The 21,195-nt window shown below is 37.3% G+C and overlaps 1 protein-coding gene across 1 annotated transcript in view; it reads right to left on the minus strand.

Moving 5' to 3' along the window:
* The window catches only part of MEI4 (meiotic double-stranded break formation protein 4), a gene marked incomplete at its 5' end in the record, with an annotated part of 62,074 nt that extends 41,983 nt beyond the window's left edge, over positions 1-20,091 (minus strand). Inside the window, 2 exons of the mRNA XM_031552560.2 lie at positions 7,222-7,781; positions 19,794-20,091. Of these exons, the coding sequence (XP_031408420.2) occupies positions 7,222-7,781; positions 19,794-20,091 (858 nt within the window). The remainder of the gene's footprint in view (positions 1-7,221; positions 7,782-19,793) is intronic.
* Between the last annotated feature and the right edge of the window lie 1,104 nt (positions 20,092-21,195).

Below are 21,195 nucleotides of genomic sequence, written 5' to 3' on the forward strand. Positions count from 1 at the left end.
AGAATTCAGGATTGTAAATCACAGTCAAATTTAATTCTTATTCTACTACAACATGGTACTACTCATTTCCATCTTGCTTACAGCACCTCAGCCCCATCGCTTTTAGAGAAAAGACATATTACTTTGGGGTGCACAAACAATTTATGACTACCTCTGAAGACTACATACAAGAAATTGATCTACAAAGAAATCCAGCTAAATACTTAATACACTTGCAATCCTGCTAGATCCTGTGTTTTCATCACTACTTTAAGCAATGTTACATTGGCAGGGGTCAATATTTGAATGTCTGCACCTTTTCCGCGATTCATGAAGCAGACATCAACACATCTAAATCATCCAAGAGTCTGGGAGCAGTAAACACTGTCAACAAGAAAACAGTGTTTCCGTTTTCTTAACTTAAACTACATTCTCAGAGCAGCCGCTCACGTGAATGTTTGCTACTGCTGCTGCCCATTTCTTTAAATAACTAGTGTGAGTAATCTATTGATTATTTATAAGCAGCTCTAAATGCAAAGTCTTCCTTGTCTGCAAGATGCAAGTTAATACTCCTTTTGATCCTCTCTTCTTAGATAGCAATGGTCAGAAGCTTGTAAATGTACAGAACTGCCACCTGCCTGCTGATGCTGGGTGCCTGCACCACGCTAAAAGATGTAGAAGACACTAAGCAACAAGAGTGAGCTCAGCCAGAAGAGAAGAGCTATGGATTCAATTTTTTAATCTGAAGACTGCTTAGAAATAGATACTGGATAAAACCACATAAAATCAATATTGTTTCATTTTTAACCTTTAAAAACTATAGTGTGAGCTGGTTACCCCTAAGGAATTTTAAGAATGCAAATCAAAGTCTCATTTAGTTGATTAAGAATCACAGACAATCTCTGGAAATGAAAATGGATTTCAGATGTTTCTCTCAATCTCTCACTCCTCTCTGTTCACAATTTGCCAGCAACTTTGAACACCATAAAATCCACTAGGAGTGCAAAGTACCAAGCATGAAGTGTGTGAAGAGAACAGGTACCTTGTTCAGAGTTGCAGATTTCACTGCTGAATTGAGCACTGAAAGTTATAAGGAATACTTTTTGGAACTGGTTTTAGAGAAAAGACTCTACAGAGGTTACTTCATTTCTGTCCTGCCACTGCAAGAAAAACACACATCCTACTTGGGCACACAAGTATTTCCTAGAGAAGCATGACAAATTTAAGCAGCAAGAAAAGCAAACAGGCAAAAGAACAGAAATTCTATGGTTCTTGTTATTCAATACATACAAACATTTAAAAAAAACTGATCAAAACTTCAATGCAAATTTACAGCAATACAGGCATTTTGGACACCATCAAAAAAAAAAAAACAAACGCTTTTGTCCTAATGGTAGAAAAAAAATATTCAGCTAACTCCATCCCATTACTCTTTAAAACTTGTAGCTTTAGTTCATGGCGTATATCAGCTGAGGACGTTTGAGAAGGTGGACAAAAGTCTCAGAAGCAGACAAAATTTTATTTCATTCATTCCTGTTTAGTTACTCCTATGATCCACTTTGCTGAAATAAATGAGTCAATCTGGTGATTGCTTTAGACTGTAGCGATTTACAAGACAATGGACTCTGATTACCATTTGACTTAAATAGCTCTCCACATAGGACAACAGATTGCTTTGAAAATTTAATTCAACAATCAAGTGATTCAAACATTGACTCTTATTAGACCATAAAATTCCAGCTACGCATTCTAATATTCATATAAATGAACTGCTGTTCCACTAGATATGCGAAATTCTCTGGCCAAACAAAACACAGAGTTTCTCAAGAGCTATGATACTCCCCTTTGAACTCAATTTCAGAAAACTGAAACTCACTAGTTTCGTACTTGAGAGCCACTGGTGATATGAGAAACTATTTTTAATTATTACTTGCCCCTGAGCAGGCAAGGTTTTTGTGAACCAAGGAGTCAAGTCCTGTCCTGACAGTTGCTGATAGAACCTGCTGCAAACCATACTTGTCTGGGGGAACTCACTGCCAGCCACAGCTCCATATATTTAAACCATCAAAATTATATGATTACTCTCTACTGGGCAATTTCAGTCATTAATGAATCATTCAAGTTGTATCCTAGATAAGAAAAGATTTGAAACTCTGGTTCTAGTTCACAGTACTTTTTCAAATGCATGAACGAACTTCCATTTATTTCATAACACAATTGCTCATAAGATTCCCTTTTTCTGCTTTTCGCTGTACTACATTTCCAACCTGGCATTTTCATCAATGTTTGTGACTCCTTTCTTACAAAAGCATGAAGCGACTACCAGGAATTCTTCCATTTGCTTTTCTACTAAACGTACTATTACTAATATTTGAACTTTTGCAAAATTGTTCATGAAGACTTTTAGATGGAACATAAACAAGGAACATTAGAATGGGCAGCAAAGTTTCAAACAGGATACATTTTCTACAAACTGTTCATCTCTCAGCATCCATTCAGATATTCTTTAACGCAAAAACTTCAAACAGCTATCTAGAGTAGCCAATTCTCAAAGTACAAGGGCAAAAAAAAAAAAAAGAAAATGGAAGGAAACAGCAAATAACATTTTTCATTTTGTTAAATGGTGCAGGCAATTCGTGACTCTTGACAGCATCTTTTGTCAGTATTGATGTGTTAAATAGAGCAAAGAAGAAGCAAACAATCACGGTTCACTGAAACGGGGCTCTTTTCTTTCTGGGCCTTGTTTGAAAGAGATTAGAAGAGTGGGGGTGATAGATGGGTGAAGTATTTGTTGAACAGAAACCAAGCACCACAAAATAGTATAGTTTGAGAATCCTACACAGCACAAATGTAGTCTGGAATCCTTCAAGCAATGCAGAATTTGTCTTCTATTTCAGTGACTTCATTCAGTCCTTAAAACAAGAGATCCAACAAATGGGCACAGTTCTCCAAAAGGAAACCACGGTGAAGGTTAGGATCTTCTGTCACATAATCGCAGCATTAGCTACACTTCAAATTACACTATCAGCAACACCTAAGGTTGCCGAGATGTGAACTCCTGTCAAGATGCTGATAAACTAGTGTGACATCACCAGGGATCACATCACATCAATCCTTTGTAATGCATAACTCTGAAGCACAATATGGCCTCTACAGTGTTGAACACAGTTCAACTGAAGGAAGCAACACAAAAAAGTTCTCTCCAAAGTACTGAACTACACTCTAAATCACTTACCAATAATTTGTTTGATGATTTGCACAGCTGTATATACAAAGGATCTAAGTAAGACATGTACAAAGTAACTTATGTTACATTGATTTGACTTTTAAAGCTAATTCCATATGCTATGAAATTAGAGCCAGCTCAAATTCCCAACAGCAGATTTGCAGACAGGCTCCAGGAAGCTTTCCAAGTAAAAGGAATTCAGCATCCTCTCAGAAATGCTCTACTTCAAGGAGCTGTGCGAAACCTTCCCTAGAAACATGAAACAAACGGCATTCTGAACACTGCAGGAGTTTGGAATTCCCAGTTCCCCTGACTGTTGCACTTTCCTGCAACAGGAGACAGGAGCCTAAGCTCCAGTGCACCATGGAAAATAGAGTAAGTAATGCATCTTGGAGCTGGACAGATCAGAAAAAGGACAAAAAAGCAGGAAAGGTGTACATTCATTTAGTATGATTCTGAGAAAGGGGAGTGAAATAGCTGTTGTCAATTCTCAAACAGACTGATTAAACATAAGAAACATCCTTTTGCTTTGTATCTCACCAGAAGAGGCAAAGTTTCTACTCCGCTGGGGCTAAGATTATACAGCATAACTATCACAGAACAACGATGTCTGTTTTGTCAGGTACTGAGAACAGAACACTCGAAAAGTACACCTGATGGCTCCCAAAACACAATCCAGTCTAACAGAGGTTTCTTTGAAGTGGACAGCATTACTCTCTTTGCAACAAAGCAGGACTTGCAAAGAATCTGTCTAAATAGGACAGTGGCTCCGCTGACAGAGGAGTGACTCTTAACTGAATGAACAATTTGCGCAAACACATCAGCAGCAACACATCCACATGAACCTCCAAGAGTCTTAGCGTTGAAAATTCACAAACAGGTGATAAGTAAGAGCTTGATCCAAAGATAGCAGTGACTGTCACAAATTTCACAGTGTGAGAGCTCATCTGTACCAGAATTAGATACAAGATGCTCACAAGCTTTTCTGTGTCAGCAAGACAGGGTTGTGTGACCATGCTGGCAGAAGAAGCAAAGATAGGTCTTTTAACAGATGATTTATCCTCAGCACATTCATTCTTCACCCTTAGCAGCAATGAAATAAGACCCCTTCTACATACTTCCAGATGGCTCCTTGCGAAAAGACTGTTTGCCAGTTGTACATAGAGGGAGGGAGAAAAGAAAAATAAAAAAGGTAAATTTAAAAGGTTAACTGGAGTTCTTTGATTTTAAATGGTTTTATATTTTATGCAATATTTCCTTTTATTCTACCTCTTTATCTTAAATGACAGATGTATTTTCTTTGCTTTGTGTCCAATCTATAGTTTCAGGTCAAAAATTCTATCTAAAGTGCACATCTTTATGCAACTGAATCCAAGCAGAGAAGCTCTAGGTAAATGTCTTTCTGGCTCCTGAAGCACTTCCAGTGCTTTATAATTAGAAACCTCCCAAACAATGGGACTTGGTAGTTAAAGCAAGTAATCTTACTGCTCTTTTTCTTTCTTTACATCTAATGTAGAAATAATTATCTTTCCTACAATTCTCAAAGGTTTTCACGTTCTTTAATTCACCCTGCAAAACACCAAGATTGCTTCTGAAGATGAGGCATACAGCGTAATCCACAGTCACTTGGTTCTTTGCTCACTTTTTGAAGGTGTTTCTTACAGCTCTTTGTCCTCCTCGACAGATCCTAACAGTTTGACAGGTGTGGACAGCAAAGGGAAAGTTGCATCAGATCTACAGCTACACTGATGGTTGGCTGTACAAACGCTCTTTGACAGCCAGTAGGGTTAGATTCAACACAGTTCCTAATGTTTCTATACTGCAGGCATTTAAGCTTCCTCTCGGGACCAAAATTCATAGCTTGCCACTCTTTTCAGATGACAGCCTTGTAATTAATGGCAATTTTATTTTAAACCTATAATCTTGATATTTCAACGACCACTTGAGTAAACAGTGATGATTAACAGTGAAGCATGAAGTGTCTCTGGGAGGTATCTGCTGCACAGCATGTGAAGAATTATTTGCACAACTTCCACTACTAATTTGAAATTTACATGTTTATCTCCATTTTTAGATCATTTTAAACAAATCAAAACTGTGGAAATATACATATTTTTTTCAGAAAATCTTTATAAACATTGCAGTTACCACATACATTTTCCCCTTACCCTGGATATCTGGAAATTATCAGGATTATCCCTTAATAGCTGTCCTAGACAATTTTTCAAGACTTTGAAAGCTGTTTGATTGAAGTATTGACTGCTGACATGAATGACTGTTCAGTCAATACTGCGGTAGAAGCAAGATATAAAACATCTCATAAAAAGCCATCTGTTTATTGAAGATATTCAGAGAAAAGATGCCATGCTTGCAAATTATGTGGCATATTCCACTCTTCCTGAATGATTTGCTGTGATTTCCTGCACTTTGCAGACTTGAAACATTCCATAACTATCAGGATATTTTCTCTCATTTAATCTGTAACATTTCTCCCTTACCTTCTCTTTGTGCTCTGTTCTCTCCCTAGATTCCTCCAATCAACAAGCAATCCCTGTTTGGAGAGCCTCTCAGCTGGACACCTAAAATTAACTTTATTTTCTATTATTTATAAAATTCCAGTTTGAGTGGAGGAAAGGAACAAGTGGAAAGAATGGACATCAACTATGAAGAAAGCCTCACTGAACTCATGTCTTCTCTTTGCATCCTGTGATCACTCAAACAGGTATCAGGAGACACACCTGCATGACTACTTTTGATATCACAAACATTAAGCATGCTGACATCCTTTCAAGATACAGAGTAGGGACATATCTATGAAAAAAATAAGTATCACACTACAGTGACACTGAAACATAAAGCATCCTTGTGTTAGAGACATAAGACTCTAGCCCTAGAAAACTTCCATATAACGCATTTATTTCAGAAAGCTTTACTTTTTCTACCTCTAAGCAAAATCCAGGCACATCCATGTCCCCCTCCCCCCTTAATTTGGTAATGCTGTTCTTTTTTGGGCTTTGGGGTTTGTTTGTTTTTTTCTAATATATATTTACATTCTGAGTTACACACACAGTGACCCAGGGATTCATTCTAAATTATGACAAATGCACATTTCTATCTACAGGCACAGCATATGTCTAACCTCTCATTTTGCTCAAGGCAACTTGAGAGCTCATCCTCCAGCAGACACTTAAGATCCAGTCAGCATTCTTCAGGTTCCATGAATACAAACTACATCTATTATCATGAGAGTGTAGGTATGTTTATATAGACACTACAGTGAGATGTTTAACACTTAAACAATTCCACCACATCTGTTTAAAAGTCAAAGTAAAAAAAATAAAATCTTAAGACAGACAGTGAAACTTATACAGGAGAAGTACTGTGAAGAAAAACTAGGGATTTTTTGATCAGAAGGAGAAGCTAAAAGGAGATGCATAGAACAATAAAAAGTGACGAATACAGACAAAATGCAACTTAGTCCTACTTGCTTTATGTGCCATGGATGTGCCACTCCTGCATTCTTTACTCATTTTCTGATTTACTTTTAAAACCCAACTCTGCAAATGTCTAGAGAATTACAGATGTGATCTGAAGCAAAATAACATTTTATCTAGGTGCATTAAAAAGAAGAATAATAAAAATTATACGGTCGTTATTTTCTGAGTATTTTCTGAGTAGATACTCAGCAAGACAAACAACCTGCTTTTGTCTCTTTTCTTCTACCAATTTCTTTTAATGTGCCTTTTTAACAGTTTAAAAGTCCTATACTTGAGAATAGATCAGAAGAATCTGCATGCATAAGCAGAAATTTTCCAACTGCTCTGCAGTGTTTACCGTCCATACCACAAAAAAACCAACAAAAACAACCACAGAAACAACCCATAAGAAGTACTCTTCAAAATGTAGCAAGATAGTATTTTAAAAAGTATAAAACCAGAAGAGTATTAATAATTATTATGAATAATAATAATAATACTTAAGTGGTATAGAAAAGATGGAAGACGTTTAAAACTTACCCTATTGACACTGCTGTTTCTTAAAATAATCTGAATTAAATTTTTCATAAATTCTTCAAGCTTCCTGAAACACTTCTTCAGAACATGATTAGATAGTTTAGTGTCAGCTACTAATTTGATCAAAACACAAGCTGCTTCAGTAAGAAAACCTGAAACTGGAAACTTAGGACTGTTGTAAAAAACAGTTAGCCCATCAAGCAGCTGAGACAATGAATTGCATACAGTGAAAGAATCATTCTCAAGCTCTGTGAAGTCTGCTTGCAGCATTCCTCCTTCTGACAGTTTTCTTATTTCAAGCAGATGTTGAAAAAACTGCACTGGGACACTCAAAGATTCCTCCTTGCTAGAACAGCCAAGATTCAGTGGGGGAATTATTTCCAAACAATGTTTAAAAGTGTCGTCAGAATGCTCAAGGTCTTGGAAATCAGAAGCTATTCGTAAAGACTCGAATGCGTAGTCATTAGACACATCACATCCAGAGTCTTGTAACTGGCTTGAGTAATTCACTGTGTTTATACATTCCTCATCCAGAAGAGTTTCAGCAGAGGCACCTGGCTTTCCTGAAATACAAATATGAAAGTTACATTTATGTGTAGTTAAAACATTTACATATATTTAAGTATGCCCCATTTCTGTCTTCCTTTTGCTTCCATGCAAAAATCACATCATACGTGCTTGGTGCCCAAGAACTACCCATAACTGACACTTAGCTGCTGTGGAAAGTGATGTTTTTCAAGTCATAACTATTAGGAAGTAACACATTTGTGAACCAGATGTTTCATGCAGACTAGTAGTATAACAATTCTGAGTTTGAAATTTCTGATGGTTCAAAGTATTCACAGGGATAACTGAAGTGGACATCACATAGAAAATTTAGGGGGCAGGTATCTACATTAAATAATATTTTCTCCTTTACCCACACTCTTTTGCATTAGGCCAGGTAAGGAATTCTAACAGAATCAAAGTTGAACAGAACATCACACTTGAACTTATTATTATTTAACAAAGAAAATTACTAAAAAATCTCTACTTTACATTATCTTTTTCAAAAACACACAAACTGTATTTCAGATGGCATTTGTTACATTTGCACTGCTAAGAAATTATTTTCCATACAGCTGTGTACAATCTCTACCATTTTATTTCATCTTGGACACATGCAATTTGGTGCCTCAGGGCATAGGGACAGATGACAAGAAGCTCTCACTGTGCTACATCCAGTCTACGGCAAAAGATTACTGTTAAAACGTGCAAGAGACATTAGAGCAGTGAAATGGAAGAACACACGTGATAACCTCAGTGCTACAAGACAGAACTAGAGCCCAGTCTGCTCAACCTCTTGCTGTGCCCCATTTACCAAAGCAGAGTCACACACAGTCCACTTCATTTTGAACTGTTTACATTTTCCACAAGTGGTAGTGTACACTTCTGAGTCTGCATTCCCAAATGAATTAAAAATATATAAATGGTTTGGCAAATAAACATAACACCATATCACAACACGTTTCAAAGCATCCATGATACATTAATAAGCATTTTTAATATTGAAAGCCTCACATGACAGCAGTCTACTATGCTCTGTACAATATTGAAAAAAACTATTGTTTAAAAGATTCTAAAGATTTAATTAAATACAGTTTCAAATTGAATCCTGACCATGATTTCAGTCACTAAAAACATACTCTGGTACTGAGTTTCAATCTTAATAGCACTGCTTTTGATTGGTAGAAAACTTGTGGATTTTTTTTCAGGGAACGAAGATCATTGAGTCCAACCACCTGATCACCTCAGGGCTCATCAAAAAAGTTACAGCATGTTATTGAGGGCACTGTCCAGATGACTCCTGAACACCGACAGGTTTGGGACAGCAACCACCTCACTAGGAAGCTACTTCCATGTCCAGCCACCTTCAGAGTACAGAAATTCTTCCCTATACCTAACTTTTTTTTTTTTTTTTTTTTTTTATAAATTTATTTTAGTTTCATGCCCCTTTAACATTCAGACAAAGCCAAAACTGAATGGGACTGGCACCAACTGACTCACAATGAAAGGCCTAACTGCAGGGAAATCAACTGACATTTTCAGAAGGCAGAAGAAGCAGAGCCTGGGATCTTAGATGTTACTAACAGAGTTTCCAGATGCCCTGCAGATCAAACTTAGTAAGCAAGCAAACAAGAAAAGCACACTTGGCACAGTCTGAGTATCAAAAACAGGTATCAGTCTTTCATGTCTTCTCTCCCTATTGCTTTCAGCAAAAGATACTCCAGAAAAAAAACAACTTGAAAATTCTTTTTCCTGCTGCTAAAAAGCCCTTCTAGGGAACTTATGAGTATCACTAATGAATATTTTGTTCAGTTCTTAGTCCCATGGGATAACATGGAAACTACTTATGGGGACATAACTCCAGGAGTCCAAAAAAGCAAAGCACAGAAGTATATGAAAAAAAAATATGTTTGAGTTTTTTTTTAATTATCTGAAGGAAAAAAAAATGTGAAACAAAAGAGGGAGAAAAAGTACAATGAGAAGAAAATAACAATGCATAAATACATAAATATCTGTAAGAACCAAACACAAAACCATCTCAAAACCAAAGATGTAGCATATACAACAAAATATTCCTACCAGCAGGAAACAAATATTGCATTTGTGCCTCAGTTCCTATTCACTGAAATAGAAAACTTCTCTGTCACAATTAGCTTTCAGAAAAGTGTTACAGTAAGCCCCCAGCAGCAACACATTTCCAGTTCCATTAATTCAGAAAACGCTTTAAAAAAAGCTCAGTGATTTATTTTTTCCAGTCACATGGAGAGCAATGAGAAGCTATATTTAAAATAAATAAATAGATCACCCAACAGGAAATGAGATTCATGATTTCCCTCAAAATGTCTAAACATCATTTATTTCTTGAAAGGAGGAAAACTAATCACTTTATACTTACCTATCATTTAAATGTGAAAATAGTCTTGATGTTCACACCATGTAGTTACCAAGTATTAAAAAAGAACAGTATTAAGCCTGTCTCACAGTAACAACAATCTTTCAGTGGCAATTTCAAGAAAATGTGACTATAAAAATACTAAGGAAATAAGAAATACTGAGCATTATACACTAATCACAAAATTTTACAATGCTTTTATATAGGTAATGAAATATTTGTTCATGAATAATTTTATAGTCTCCTTAAAAATGTCACATCATATCAATGAAATATTTAGACTCTCAATTCCCATTTAGGACTTCAGCTCTTCCGCACATGAAGATCCTGAGTTGAAAACCACAATTGTGTGCTCACCAGATAATTTGTGTGCTCACCAGGTAAAGCAAGGTGCTGATACAAGAAAAGCCCTGGGTGCAAAGGCTGAAGAACTAGCACCCTTCTACACATACCCACCATTGTGTAAACCATCTTGCCTGAACATCAGCAGGTGTTCAAGGAACAAGAATGTGACTTCAATACTGTGAGCAGTATGTAAGTAAGGTTGAAGGAACTCTGCGAAACATAACTCAAACGCACATATTGCTGCTGGACCACAGTGCCCAGTGGCTTTTATCACAGGAGTGTGATGCCAACCTTGTCTTACGGTCAGAGAAAGTGGAGTTTTCAGCTACTCTTGAGAAAGAAGAGTTCTCTCGACACCAAGTCCACCCTACCCCTGAAACAAATTCTGTCACTTCTGAATAGTTACCTCAACGCAGACACCAGGACTCAGTTCATGGACAAAAAAAAGAGAGGAGTAATCAGTTGCTTAATCTGTACAGGAAAACCATTTGTTGCCAGAGTGCTTGCAGCCAGCAATGTGGTCATAAGGATTCTCAGAGGTCAGAGGAGACAAAGGAACATTCATAGTTTTTCCCACCCAATAAGAAAGGCAGCATTTGTAATAAAAGGATGGTGGTGGAAGAGGCTCTCTCAAAGGACAGGTCTGAAGGTGGCAGACGTAAGAAAAACAAAGAGAAAGGACCAGTGGAAATCTGCAAAGTAAAAAAATAGTGCAGTTTCAATCATTTGGCATCATCTTTATTCTCCTTCTTGTGAGTGCACATAGATTAACACAAAGCTTGCTTGAAACTCAAATGTGCACAGTTCACTTAAAAAAATTAAAATGAGACCATCAGTAATGTTCAGAACCTTAGAAACCCCTCTGGTGATACTGCATTCTGCTTCCCAAGTGTTCAGTCAGTAACTTCTAAATGGAGATGAAATATATGAAAGGATTTGTATTTCTTTCAACTTTCCCACTGTGGGATTTTTCAGCACTCTTATTTTCTATTTAGCTTTCACTGATGGATCTATTACAGGTGCAATTTCCATGAGCAGTGAATCAAGTTTGTTCTCTTCTCCTCACATACACGAACAGTTTTAATTTTCTTCATAGGTTTGCTGTTAAAGCCTGTTTCTGTTTTCTGTTTTCATTATTAATAAAGCTGTTTGAGGAAAAACAAACATCTGTCAAACTTCTACGTGATTAGCACACAATGACTGTCCTGATCTGGAACCAAGGTGTAATTCTGTATGTATCAAAGCAAGTTTTCTCCAGATCTCTCACATCGTCAAGCTATTATTATTTGAATAGTTTGAAATAATAGTAATAATAAGCTTCCAGGATTCTTCTAAGGAAAAGTTTTTAGAATATCTGCATTCAACACATTTCTGTGTTCTTCCACAACTTGGAAAACTCTTTGTTAAAAGCTAAGGTATTTTAGGTTGACACGCTTCACGTTACCTATGAAGATTACCTGTCTGAACTGCAAGTACAATATAAGGTCTTATTAAAAATAACATGCATCTTCAAACAAACTCAGCTGCTCTAAGTGACAAGTATCAGCCAGCACACACAGCAGTCCTCTGGCTGTGACTTTATTAACTGGAATATAGCTCCAGTTATCCTTTATGACCTTACAAGGTTGAAATACTCTCCTTAAGAAATCACTTGGGTTATACATTTCTAAAAATATATATTTTTTTTTAAAACAATGCCAGTGTTTACCATTTATGTTTACATACCCACCCACTCCTCCCCAAAATAAAAAATAAAAAAAAGAACTAATTGAGGAATTGAAAGTTAAGTTTCAGTTAAACTAATTCTGCTCAGAGAGATAGTATTTTCCTTGGGGATATTCAGAACCTGCCTGGACATGGTCCTCAGAAAGTGGTTCTTGATGGCCCTGCTTGTGCAGGTCAGGCTAGGTGACCTCCAGAGATCCCTTCCAACCTCAGCCATTCCAATACTTTGCCTTTCATGAGAACAATCTGACTTATTCTTAGCAGTAGACTTACAAGCAAGAGAATCCCAATTGCCATGGCAACACTTTTAAACTAGTTTTTACTATATGAATCTGTTTTTCCCAGTATTATTATTCTGTTTACCAAAAGAAAGGAATTATTAATCCCACTTCCTTGCATGAACCTCAGTCCTAAAAATTACCATGCACCTTATCAAGAGCTTGACAAATACAAGGAATGTACGTGATAACCACAAACTCTTTGTCTTGCTGGGATAATTGGGTTGCTTTCACTTCTAAAGTAGTTTGTTATACAGAAACTTGGAAGGAAAAGGATGCTCCTTGAATCCCACTGCTCCAAGTACGTGTTTAGGACAGCTGTAGCAATTCTATCTGACTAGACAGAGAGCTTTCAAAGAGAAAACTCTACAATCCAAATAGACCTGCAATGCGTGGAAGGAGCAGTACTCTGAAATTTCAGTGAATGATTATGCTCTAGCTGGTGCTTTTTCCAGATTGCAAAGTCACTTAATTATCTTGAAAAGGCCTCAGCTTTCCTTAAGTTCCTCGCAGTGTCACTACTATTACAGGGAACAGATTTATCTCATCATCTTATTCCAAAAGCCATGCTCTACACTAAACACATTTTAACCCCAACGTTGTCACCTCATATCTGTTTTTGTTGTCCTACTCTCTTCCTTAAAATACTTTTACGGTTGTAAGACAATTTGCAATGCTGCCCACTTGCATTAGTACTGCTGGTAGAAGCATGAGAGTACACTGATGTCAACTGTCTGTTCATTACTGCAGTACTGTCTGCATTAGAGAAAGTGCTGAGGTAGACTGCGCTCTCCTTATGGATCTGTATGGACAGAAGGCCACCTTTGTCACTGGGAAAGGAAGAAAAAAAAAATCTCTTCATACCACAGCCCTGAACATGAGACAAAAGTAAACATCTTTTTTCCATAGCAAAAAAACTAAACATTGACTTCCACCCAACAGGAAATCTTCTCACATTAGAAGTAGTAATTTAGGGAAAGAAAGAAGCCAAAGATGCTCCACGAAAGAGGAACATTTCTTTCCAAGATTCCAGATATATTCACTGAGAAATCTGCAAATGTTTTGGTCTGACATTTCTGAATTCACCTAATTGTCTTGTCTTCTCTCTAGAAAGAGATAGGGAGGAAGCAAAAAAAAAAAACTAATTATGTTCTCCCACTGCTCTTGTTAATGTAAGCAGGAAGGGAAACACCACAAGGTGCTATTTAAGTCACAGTGAAGTTTCTACTTTTCAGAAGTTTTTAATCAAATTATTCAGAAAATATTTTCACTGGCTAGCACACTCTACTCAAAACAGAGCAGGATTTCTGACTCTTCTACTTCGAGAGGAAAAGTTGGGCCTTTAAGTTGAGCACCCAGAAGTTCTGTTGCTATCTGCTGGGCAAGCAATATTCAACCCATGACTTATGGGGAAGCGGAAAGGGAAGATACAGCTGAACTCTATCTCAAAACAAGTATACTTACATGGAGTTCTGTAGAGTTTATTAGTTTTTACTTCAGATCTGGCTTGTTCTAATTCCATATGCTTCTGCTTTTGCAGAAAGCAAAACTCACAGCAAGAAGAAAATAGACTAAAGCATCTTCGTTCATACTAATCTACAAAGAAAACTGCTTCCTTTTTCCACAGATACAGCTAAATACCTCAAGAAACACACTAAGTTAAGAAGTTAAAACAAGGGATACAAAATGTTTTCCGTTCCTATTTCTTATTCCTTAAAGAGGTAAAAGCTGTTGCAGAAGTCTTGGCATCGTAAGCAGAATTCAGGGGACAAAATCCTGAAATGTCAAATGCCTCAAGACACAGCTGAAAAAAAAAAAACAAAAAAAAAAAACCAGTCATGTTACTCACATACAGTGAATCAGAATTCAGCTTCTACCTTCACACACAGGCACACCACAGAAGGATGTGCTGGCAACTACATGCTACTGTTGAAGCTAAAAATACAGGAGGGGAGATGAAGACCTGCTGTAAATCATACAAGAAAGGATGAGTAAAATAATATAAAAAAATAGAAGAAAAAACCCTGATTATTAGTTTTTATTAGAGAAGCAACCAGTTCAGAAAATTTCTTTCCCCTGTACAAAAAGGGAATAATATAAACTCAGATTGATGGTGAAGATCAGCAAAACAAAAGACATGCACAGTACAAGTTTTGCTAATATATCCCGGATAACTAACTTGGAATCTGTCAAGAGCATCAGCTTAAAACAATCAAAGCAACGTATCTATCTCCTCTAAATTGCCATTCCCCAAATATTTGCTGGGCAAAAAAGGCCTGAGTATTCCATTAATGCCTTCTTGAGTTGCAGTAACAGCTGCAAGCTTTTCCAGATCTCTTCAGCAGAGGCTGCCAAGAAACAATACGATTGTTGATTTGATGAATTGATCATGGTTAAGAATTTTGCTTTAGATGACAGGTGCTTCAACCTGTGAATAAATCAATCAATACTTTGTAAGACCTTTTGTCTTTTCATGCAGCTCCAAAGCAAAGAGGCAACAATATGTTCAAGTGTTTTGTTCTCATTCGTCAGTAGTGCCTCCTTCTCTACATCAAATTCTAAACTGAATCAAATGAAAGGCAATAAACTTTTTTTTCTTTTAAACCAATAGGTGTATCTGTAAGGACAATACTGGCAAGGTGAAAAAACAAACTACAAAGAATCACAAGGTTGGAAGAAAATTCAGGAGGTCAACTGATCCAACACTCTTGGCTTCTTGCCCCAGGACTCTGTTCATGTGATTTTTGGACATCTCCAAGCAGGAGACCCCACAAACATCACCAGCACAGCACAGTAGTGCTTCCTTGTATTGTTGTGGTTTAGCTCAGCAGGAAGCTAAGCACCACACAGTTATTCACTCACTTCCCCCAGCTTCCCTGTGGGAGGTAATTGAGGGAGAAAAAAAAGCAATGTAGAACTCATGAGTTGAGATCAAACTATTTATTTACTAATCTAGAGAAAAGGAAAAGGATAATTCGTTATAACTATATCTACATGTGTGCGTGTGTGTTATCAACACTGTTCTTCTTCTGGAACTAAAACATAGCATCATACCAGACATTCTGACAAAAAAAAAAAAAATACCAACCCTGCCCCAAATACCATCCCAGTTGAAACTAAGACATGTTCAGAAGGAATCTCCTTTATTCCAGTTTATATCCATTATTTTCTGACCTGGCACTGAGCACCACTGAAAACAGCCTGGCTTTGTTCTCTTTACATCCTCCTTTGAGATGTTTCTATACACTGATGTCATCCCTTGAGTCTCCTCCAGGCTGAGCAACCCTGACTCTCTCAGCCTCTCCTTATAGGTGAAATGCTCTGGTTACTTCATCATCCTGATGGCCTTCTGCTGGACACACTCCTATCTATGTCCCTCTTCTACTGCAGAGCCCAGAGCTGGACTCAGCACTCAAGGTATGGCATCAGCACTACTAGACAGAGAGGAAGGATCGCTACCCTGTCAATACTTTGCCTAATGCAGCCCAGGATACTTTTAACTTTCTTTGCATAAAGGGCTTGTTGCTGGCTCATGTTCAATTCGGAGTTCACCAGGAAACCCAGGCCCTTTTCTGCCAGGCTGCTTTCCAGCTGGGTGGCTCCCAGCATGTCCAGGTGCCTGGAGTTGTTTCTCCCAAAGTGCAGGACTTAGCACTTCTTGTTGGAATGCGTGATGTTCCATTAGGCCAGTCTGTCACAGTCTCTCTACAAAAAGATTTGCTTCTTGGATGGCTGACATTAAAAGTACCACCATATGAAAGGGATACCAGAGTCCTTGCATTCAGAAAGAAACTGCACATGAAGTCAAGTAAGCATTTCCAGACAGAGTCAGTGAATGTATACTACAGTAACTTCATAAACAACACATTAAAATGTAACAACTCATACTGAAAAACAAATTAGTTAAGTAAGCCATGTTTCTTCCCTTCATCAAGAATACTTACACTTTTTAGGGTCTCTAGCAAGGTCGGATAAAAATAATTCAGATAATATGGCTTTAAAAATATTTTTGCTTTCTCCTTCATGTGCTTGTATATCCATTCCATGTTTATCCTTACATGAAGAAAACAACCATCACAGTTTCAAAGAGCTCACAAGTTTTCCACATGAAGGAAATAAAATTCCATAGGCCATCTCTAATAATTCCTGAAGCCTCAGAAAAATCTATTATTATTATTATTATTGAGAACAGAGTGCAAGAAGATTCAGCTGCAAGGTTAACCTTGGCTGAAAGACAAACTCTTTAGCTCTCAATTGGCAGCAGGAGACTAACAGTATCTGACGCTTACTGTGCGAGTTTTTCTGGGACAGATTTTGTGAAACCCTGCTATTTTTGCATTAATAGAACTGCTAAACAGAACACAAGAGAGCCAAAGCAAAGTTGAAGATCTGAATTATTCTAAAAGGTTGCACTGTTTTAGGCAGAAAGCCAACCCCAAATACACGCCTGTAGAAACAAATGGAGGCAGAAGAAAAATCCATGGTGTCTCTAGACACCTGGCCCTAGGAACAATCCCATCTACTCTCAGCCCAAAGGAGAACTTCTCTGGTACAACATTAGGTAGAAAACTTGGTGCCTATACAGTAACCTTCAGGCAAACAGAATGGAGCCCCATTTATACTACTTTCTTTCCAAAAGAGAGTCATGTTCCTTGTGCCTTCTTATCTCAGCAGTAGACACCTTTTGGCTCCTATCCAAAAACCTGAAAGTCTCAGGACAGGCACAACAGAGAAGAATTTTATTTTTCCAGAGCAGAAAGTTTCGGTAGAGCAGAAAGTAGAGCGTCCCTTATTTCAGGTAGGTTTTGCCCCTACAATCACCTTCCTTTAATTTTAGTCTTACGTGTTCTGCTCTTAATACAAATTATCAACTACATCAACAGAAGAGTAAACAGAACTCACCAACTGATATCCCATCAGATACCCATGATTTTTCTTTACTCAAAAGTAAGAGACTGAGCATGTCTCCAGTTTAACCGTAACTATGAATGCTCACTCAGCAGTCACATGTCTGATTAAGAGTATCTTCCTTTCAAGAGAACAGATGGCTCAATTTCATTATCAGAAAACTTTACATGCCATACTAAGGTTGGGGGAGGTGGGGGAGAGGGGGAAGAGTCAAATCAGTTGAAAGAAACACCACAAAAGACAAACATATCAAAGTTAGACTCCAAGAACTCAGAATTTTTAATGTTAAGGAAAGCTCTTGTGAAAAAATGTGAATGTCCTACTCATCTTGGACATCATGTGAGGTAGGAGGGGCTGATGTGAACAACTATAAGTATTTAAAATGTCAAAATGTTTTCTAACTAGAAGGTTTATCAGCAGTGCAAACTGTTTTAACCTGTAGTCTACTGACATGTTTTGCTGATCTCCCATCTTACAACCACAACTACTATTCATGTTTGGAATAAGTTACAGAAAAGAGTCATATAAAGAATAACTAAATATGAATAGTTAGTAAATCACTTTTCTAGAGAGAAAGGTGTAGTGATAAAAGAAAGTAAATCATTAAAATCTCTAAGTAAAGTCTAACACATTACTTTTCCCAGTTAAATTTATAACCTAGAAATCTTTTCAGTCTTTTCACAAGGCAATAAAAAAGGCACAGTTTTAGTATAAAAGCCTTCTAGTACTACAGAATGGCTTAGGAAGGACCGCAAAGATTATCTTGTTCCAAACACCCATCTGTCACAACAGGATTGCCAAAAACTGGATCAGGCTGCCCAAGACTCCATCCAACCTGGCCTTGAACACCTCCAGGAATGGGGCATCCACAGTTTTTCTGGGCAACCTGTGTCAATACCTCACTATCCTCTAAATAAAAACGTTCTTCTGACATCTAATCTAATTCTCCTCTCTTTTAGCAGAAAACTGTTCCCTCTTATCCCATCACTATTAGCCCGTGTAAAAATAAATAAGTCACTCCTCCTTCTGTTTTTAAGTTCCCTTTAAGTACTGGAAGGCCACAAGGAGTTCTCCCTAGAACCTTCTCTTCTACAAGCTGAGCAAGCTTAGCTCCCTCAGAACTTAATCTTAGGAGAAATGCTCCAGCCCTACGATCATTTCTGTGGCCTTCCTTTAGATCTGCTCCAACAGCTCTATACCTTGCGCTGGAGGTCCCAGACCTCAATGTAATACTGCAGGTGTTCACAAGGGCTAGTAGAGCAGGACTATCACCTCCCCCTTGCCCTTCTGACATCTGTTTTGATGCAACTAAGGACGCTGTTGGCCTTCCAGGCTTCAAACACACATTCCTGGCTTGCATCAAGCTTTTCACCCACCAGAACCTCTAAGTCCTTCTCCACGGGGCTGATCTTAATACTCTCTTCTCCCAGTCTGTTCGTACACATCTGGGATTGTCCCAGCCTGAATGTAACACCTTGCACTTGGCCTTGTTTAATCTCATTAGGGTCACATGGACCCACTTCTCAGACTTGTCCAGGTCCCCTGGGATGCTATCCCTTTCCACTGTTATATCAACTGTACCACTTAGCTTAGTGTCATCAGTAGACTTGCTGTGAGTGCACTTAATCCCACTACATCATTAAAGCCTCATCAAGTTTTCCATTAGATAACTTCCTAAAAAATTAAAAAAAAAAAAAAATCACAATTTTGAAAGCAACTTGCTAGATACCCTTCCTTACATTTAAAAATAGTCTTTAATTATTGTTTTCCTTACTTAAAGGTTTTCCTGGATCCTACAATGTCAAACTTACAGCATTATATCATTTATAATAATAAATTGGTTGGACTGGATGATCTTGGAGAGCTGTGATTCCACAAAATACTCATAGAATCCAGTGTCTGTTCACATTGACAGAGAGAGCATATGTATAGTTCTCTGCCTGTCCTACCTTTCCTTGTCATATGTATCAGGGATTCATGCTTTCAACATATTAGGCCTGTGTTCTAATTTTAAGCTTGTTTAAAGTAGTTAAAAACAGTGTCTTTAAGACACACACTAGTATCTTGCAGACTATAGAGTAATATTTTGAATTAACATGCATACAGTAATATTTGTATTTTTCTGGAGTTATTCCATATGACATATTTTAACCCTCAAAATCAACACATAAGTTCTGACAAAGTATTAAATTTTCAAGCTAAATCTCATCACAACTTATGTAACTGTTCTACAGCCTAAGGGTTTCAGGAAAGCCACGAAGATGGCTTAGAACTTAGAACTCTGGTATCTAGATACAAGAAACAGAGCAGGCAACATGAAAGTTGTCTTATTTCTTGCTACTGCAGCATGGTGATTGTCAGAAACAATTTCAGAAACTCACCATTTTCCAAGCAGACTCTCTGACAGATCTTGTTCAAAAGAAGCTCCTGACGTAATCGAAAATTTTCAGCTTCTAGCGCTTTAACTTTCGATTTCCAGTCAAAATCTCGTTCAGATACAATTTTGGCAAGGTGCTCAATGTATTCTTTGCAGCTCTTTCCTGGTGGTTTGGAGCGGATAATGGCAAAAGCCAGTGCCAGTTTTGATATTTTCAAATACCAGATTTGATTTTCTCTTCTGCCTCTGACTTCTACTGCATACAAAAAAAAAAAAAAAAAAAAAAACCAACCTTCACCATGATTTTATTAAAACAAGTTGCACACACTTTCCTTAGCTATGAAAACCATTTAACAGTGAGAACAATTATCTTATTTCTGCCATAATAAAAAAAAAAAAAAAAAAAAAATCAATCTAGGACAACAGAAGAAACATAAACAGTTGTCCACAATGTGAGAATAAAACATACGAGCTGTGCTTCAGTACTAACACCAATAAACATAGCGTTTGGTAACAACTATGGAAATCAGAAAACAGTTCAAACAGGCTTATACTAGCAACATATTAAATACCAATGTTATTTCAACTAAAATAGAAGGGAAAATGCTAAAAATCCTAAGAAAAAAATAAAAGAAAAATCACTATAACCTTATGGCTGAAGAACAGGATTATAGTTTAGACCCAACACATATGATTTCTTGATAGGGTATCAAAAAGTCTCAATTCTCTAAAAATAAAAACAAACACCTGAGGATATTGGTAGCTTCCAGTTTTGGATACCTGGTACTGCTGTACCTTCGGTTTTAAGTCTGCATCATATCTCACACTTGCAGAAAGGTCTTTTCAGAGATAACTGCTAACAAAATGCAGACTCAGGCTGGAGTAAAGGTGTCTTTTCTTCAATTCTTGCCGTCAAGAACTGTAAAGACAATCCTTTCCATTCAAAACAGAAATTCACATGTTCACGTATAAAACTTACACAAATTCACATACCAGTAAGATTCTTTGCAACAGCAAAGAAAGTTTCACTGAATAAAATCCTTTCTATGGTTTTCCCCTAGCCCTAACACAAAAATTCTCCATCATCCTATTTTTTAAATCTTTTTATCCAAGAAGCTACGAATCAAGCACTACAATAAATTGTGTTGAATATCTGAAATAATAACAGCACAGAATTCAGTGAGGCATTTTATACCATCCTTTCACCAGATCATCTGATATCACTAAACTGATAATTTCCCCCTCAGCTTTAGACAGTAAGTCACCTAACATTATGTATTTATTTATCCAGCAGAGGCATTTAGAAAAATAGATGCCTTTTAGGTTTTTTTTTTTTCCCACCTTCCTAATGCTACTAAAACACACAAAGAATTCCTGTACATTCCTCGCATGCCACCCATTCAGAT

Source organism: Meleagris gallopavo, chromosome 2, assembly GCF_905368555.1.
Source record: "Meleagris gallopavo chromosome 2, MGAL_WU_HG_1.1, whole genome shotgun sequence".
Classification (NCBI taxonomy): domain Eukaryota; kingdom Metazoa; phylum Chordata; class Aves; order Galliformes; family Phasianidae; genus Meleagris; species Meleagris gallopavo.